General features: G+C 37.6%; 1 protein-coding gene across 3 annotated transcripts; it reads right to left on the bottom strand.

Annotated features, from left to right (window-relative positions):
• Positions 1-484: 484 nt before the first annotated feature.
• On the bottom strand, positions 485-5,158 carry LOC111447638 (pre-mRNA-splicing factor CWC25-like). Of its 3 annotated transcripts, none has more exons than XM_023086903.1 (5): positions 4,959-5,158; positions 2,795-3,068; positions 2,160-2,220; positions 1,008-1,622; positions 485-732 (listed from the first exon to the last, which is right to left on the bottom strand). In XM_023086903.1, the coding sequence occupies exons 1-4, from the start codon at positions 5,024-5,026 to the stop codon at positions 1,009-1,011; spliced, it is 1,017 nt and encodes a 338-aa protein (XP_022942671.1). In that variant the 5' UTR covers positions 5,027-5,158; the 3' UTR covers positions 485-732; position 1,008. The 3 variants fall into 3 exon arrangements, with proteins under 3 accessions (XP_022942671.1, XP_022942672.1, XP_022942670.1); XM_023086904.1 differs by lacking the exon at positions 485-732 and having other exon boundaries at positions 770-1,187; positions 1,224-1,622; XM_023086902.1 differs by lacking the exon at positions 485-732 and having other exon boundaries at positions 770-1,622.
• Between the last annotated feature and the right edge of the window lie 20 nt (positions 5,159-5,178).

The raw sequence follows: 5,178 nt of genomic DNA, 5'->3' as shown, positions 1-5,178 counted from the left end.
AAAAAAAAAAAAAAAAAAAAAAAAAAAAAAAAAAAAAAAAAAAAAAAAAAAAAAAAAAAAAAAAAACTCCATAGCTGAAGAGATCATCATCCATCCATGGGAACATGTTTGATTGTTCATGTTCCTCTGTTTTCAACGCAGGAGCCATTAACACAGAAGCATGGAGAGCAGATGGAGTCAGTTTTACATGGCACAAACGTAGCAGGACAGGTAATCGGAGTTGATGACGACAGCTGAATCGCCTCATCCCCGGCGGCGCCCACGGTGGCGGATTGAGCTATAACCACCACCAAAACCACCATTGCCACAAAACCCACCACCCTTTTCGTCTCCATTTCTCTCTTTTACGAGTTTCATTTGCTTTTCCATGGCTTTATTTATAGCAGATTGAAGCCGCCAATCAATGAGTTTCATCCATGTTCATACCCATCTTGTTTGACATTCATAGATCGAGGACAACTTATTTAACATTACCAAATATGACTTTGATTCAATGTACCAACAACTTTCTCCAATAATGTCTCTAAATTATTCAATAATTCTCTAGAGTTTTTGTAATTGTGACACGTATGGAGAGTGTTTTTCGGTACCTGAGTAGGTTTACAAGACAATCGTCTGACCCTACAATATTTGACCGAAACGTTCTCAAAACAAGCCACCGTAACTTATCAGCGCTCCAATTCGCATGTTATTATCAATGCCTACTACAGCTTTCCAGTCTAGTTTTTTCACCTGCAGAATGGAAACAAGATCGATTTACCACATAATATTGAGTTTCGAGATCGACAACCGAACCTCGAATGAGATAGGTTCTTATGAAATGCAGTAGTTTGGGTCGAACAGAATCAGGCAATTCAATTACATTGAGTTGTGACAAACAAGAAGAAGCAGTAGAACAAACAGGAGAGGATGTTTTAGAAGAACACAAGCTACATCATTTCAAATGCTTCAATAACCATATTCACTAAAGACTCAACAAAATCAGATGGCATCTAATTAGTCCATATCCTATGAAGCAAGAAGAGCTTCAACCTTGGCGATTTGGTCCTCTTCGTTCTTCGGGGTTGGACTCCGGTTAGCCTCGTGAAACAGATCGTGCTTCCATTTCTCTACACGGGTACCACCACTGGCTGGATATCCTTGCCTCCCACCAAATCTGTCTCTTCCCCTGTAATTCCCACCACCACCTCCATTGCCATACCTTTCTCTCACCGAGTACCCTCCTCTCTTCATCTCATCCCTTTTGGAAGCCATATCTCCAGTAACGTGCTTACTAAGTTTATCGGAGTAACGGGTGTCACGGCCTCTTTCTTCTCTCCGCTCTCTTCCATCCTGAGGCTGGTGTGGATCACTCGGTTTCTTACTCTCTGATGCCATACCTGCTTTCTCAAAATTTTCATTGTCGGGTGTAATCTTCTTCTCCCTAAATGCAGGCCTTTTCCGAGCAGGAGCTGATGAATCAACCTCCAGTTTTGAGGACCCGTCACGAGTCCTTGTGTGATTATCCTCTTTCACGGTTTGTGGTATCTCATCTCTTCGCTGTGAATTGTAAGTTGCTGTCTTTCCAGATGCCCTGTCACTATTCTTATCCTGTTCCTTTGAATCCTTCCACCAACCCCGCCCTAAAAAGGAAAAAAAAGTTGCTAAATCATGAGAGGAGAAGCAAGAATAAAAAGGTTGAAGAGATGTTAATTTTCCCATGCAAGACACTGTTGTTATATAAGTCTAGAAAAAAGAAACGTGACCTCTAAAAGATTGTATATATAACATTTGGGCAACAGTGAAAAAATAAGAACGCATCCTCCATTTAAGATGAAAGGCAAAAGAACACCATATCAAAACTGCACTAGTTTCTCTCCCTAAATTTAAATTTGACACTAGAATTGTGTTGACATGCCAATGCCTATATTACCACTGATCCATGAGTGCGAGGGAACAAAAGGGTAAATGCATTTACTACAAAAACAACGGTATCTATTTAAGAGGGTCGATATAATAAGAATAATAAAACATGCTTAATTGCTATGATTAGTAATGTTCTGAGGAATATACTAAAACAGTGTTATAATATAAACACAACCGTTGCACAAGAGAAAAAATAAGGAAAAGAACTCAAAATAAGTTGAAATTTGGGCTTAAAAGGGAGTAAAGAAACCCACCACTAGATGAACTTCGACCAAAGCTTCGACCAACTTGCCCGGCACTACCACGTTTGTCGTGCTGTTATAAGACATGCACAGGCAAGCCTAAGAAGTTATATACACGGATGCACTTGAAGGCACAGGGCTGAACAAGATTCCAATTACATCAGCCCGGCAAAAATGTTGGGTAATCTAAATTGCAACAAAGAATAGAAAAGGCAGGAGAAGGGAGGAGAGAGAAATAGAGTATTATTACTTGCTAAGCTATTTAATGTTATTGATATGGATGAGGAAATTCCACAGCTATCTAAATATAAGGTAGCAAAAGAATATATTAATATTTGTTTGACCCGACAAACATCCTTCATAAGCCATAAAAACATGCTACAACATAGTTTTAAAAAGTGTGAAGAGTGTCGCTGAAGTATCTCGCCTTGCACCTTACTGAGGCGACCCACATCAAAGTGCATGCCTTAGGCTTTATTTCATTAAGGAAGAAAATGCTCTGGGGGGTGTCTACCTTAAACAATCTCTTCTAAAAAATCCCTTATTTCACTTCAAAACAACATTGACTGAAGCCAAATTAGAATCATGCTAATTTTATTTTTAAAACTAAATAAGAAAGAAATTATCAAAATTAATGTAGCACAAACCTGAAAATAAGATCGTGATCGTGGTACTTCAGTGGGATTCAATGAACGTTTGGTCCCTCCCTCTCTCTCATCACTGTTCCTGTTTGCTCCTTTGCTAACCCCACCTTCTGGATGAGAATCAAGTGCTAATGAAGACTCATGGGGTGTCGCATCTTGTCCCTCATGTCGCAGCTCATGTTTCTGATCCCGATCTTTATTATCTTCAACATGAGAACTAGAGTTTCTAGATAACTTCTCCTCTAATGGCTTCCTGTCCCTCCTTGACCTCTTTGGACTAGTAACAACAAATAACGTATTTAAGTCATATTAGAGTTCCATGATTAAGTATCAGATGGTACTTACATGCATTAACTTCCGTCCTATTCTTATTGAACTAGGGTTTCCCTTATTCAATCTGCAGTATTATTTTGAATTAAATATGAAGCAAAAAAAAAAAAGGAAAAAAAGAAAAAAAAGAGGAGCTTCAGAGTCCTCACTTTTGACTTGGAAATATTTGTTTTGGCCATTTTGGAACTGGGGAAATTTAATTGGCATGATGCAGGGCTGATAACAACGACATACTACCAACTAGCCATAAAAAACCATGAATTAATTTGAAACTAGAACTAATACACATAAGCAACTACGAGACTGAGCATTGCCAAAGCAATTGTCCGATCATTTCTTTGGTAACAATCAAAATATATGTTCTTGGTAGCTTGGAGCTAGAAATATACATATATGCAAGCAACCTTTTTCTAAGAATACGCAGGTCCTCTCCACTGAATGCTCATTCAATCAACTAAAAGAAACTATAAAAGAAATGTGTGTTCTAAATTGATTGGCAAACTACAATTTTCACTCATACATTCAACATTAAGCATCCAACAATCAACATTCAACCATCAACCACTTCGACTACACATTAGCATACACTTCAGAGTCCAAGCACTTCAAAAGACATGGGAGCACTCGAGCACATAACATGGAAATAAACAAGGTAATATAAAAAAACAATATATAAGGAGCTTTCACCAGTGACCACCAATGTAGATACTTACCCATTCACACCTATGAACTTCACAAGCACAAATGCAGACAAAGGGGCATAGATACAACAAAAGAGATGATACGAACACAGCAACACATTAATTTCTATACGATATGACATGGGCGCATCACATTTTTTCTTATAGAAGATGTGTACATATTGGTATATTTAATATTTCAAACTAGATAAAAACACGAAGTTGACATTCAAAAAAACAAAAATATGTTTCATCAAGAACACAAAAGGCCAGGTCAGTTGACAATAATATATATAGATATATATATACACACACTCTACAATTTGGTGTGTCGGATAAATGTCCATCACATGTCAATACATATCCATGTCAAACATGTGTCCATGCTTCCTATCTAAGAACAAACATTAATCTTTCAAAATACAATTTCCAATCTCACTTTTACAGTTTTGTTTATGAATAACCTCACATCATTAGAGTGAAAAACAATGGAGCATAAAAAAAAGAAATAAGATGAGAACTTGTAGATTATAATTCTCAATCATAAAAAAGAAAAGAAAAAAAAAACTCAAGAATAAATGAACTAGTTCGTCCTTCCATACAAAAGAGATACTGAACTGATACTATTTACAGCTCAAATTTACAAACTTCGTTAAACAAATAAAACCACCTCTCACGTCATTAGTGAGAAAATAGCGGAGCAAGGCTTAAAGACGGTACAACCAACATAAGGAGGGAATGAGTTGATTTCTATTCCATCTTCCAAAAAAAAAGATCTCCAAAATTAATGAACTAGTTCATCCTATCATACACAAGAGCTCCATAAAACCCAATTCCCCGAGACCCATTTAAACATATCATATCAATCGACACTGTAACAATAGACAAATCAAATTGAACAAATTTACGTTCCAAACAAAAATGAAAGAGCCATAATCGAATATGAATAAGAACGCCAAATGCACAGTGTTCCTTCCCATCAAGATACCATCAAACAAACTAAACCACACGCGACGTCACTCAAGCATATTGGGGGAAAATCATGGAAATTCCAGAATCCGAACTGAAGCAGACACAACGACAATCCATTTAAACCGAACAAATTCTTATAGATGAGGAGGAGGGGATGCAATCGGAAAAGGGTATGAGGAGGGTACCTGGGTTCTTTATCGAATCTGGAACGGTAGCGCTTGGAGTCGGATTCCCGAGCTTCACGGCGTGACATTTGCTTTCCCGCTCTTGATTATGTCAAAGAAAATGGAGCAAGAAAGTGAAACACACAGAGAATGGGAAGTTAGGGCTTCGTCTCGCGGGAACCTGGAGAAGTGATGATGATATCGCAAGTAATCCTCAAAATTGCTTTTTTTTTTTTTTTTT

The sequence above is a fragment of the Cucurbita moschata genome, unplaced genomic scaffold, assembly GCF_002738365.1.
Source record: "Cucurbita moschata cultivar Rifu unplaced genomic scaffold, Cmos_1.0 Cmo_Scf00009, whole genome shotgun sequence".
In the NCBI taxonomy this organism is placed as follows: domain Eukaryota; kingdom Viridiplantae; phylum Streptophyta; class Magnoliopsida; order Cucurbitales; family Cucurbitaceae; genus Cucurbita; species Cucurbita moschata.
The sequence above is the reverse complement of the archived record's forward strand: the minus strand, read 5'-3'. Positions and strand labels throughout refer to the sequence as shown.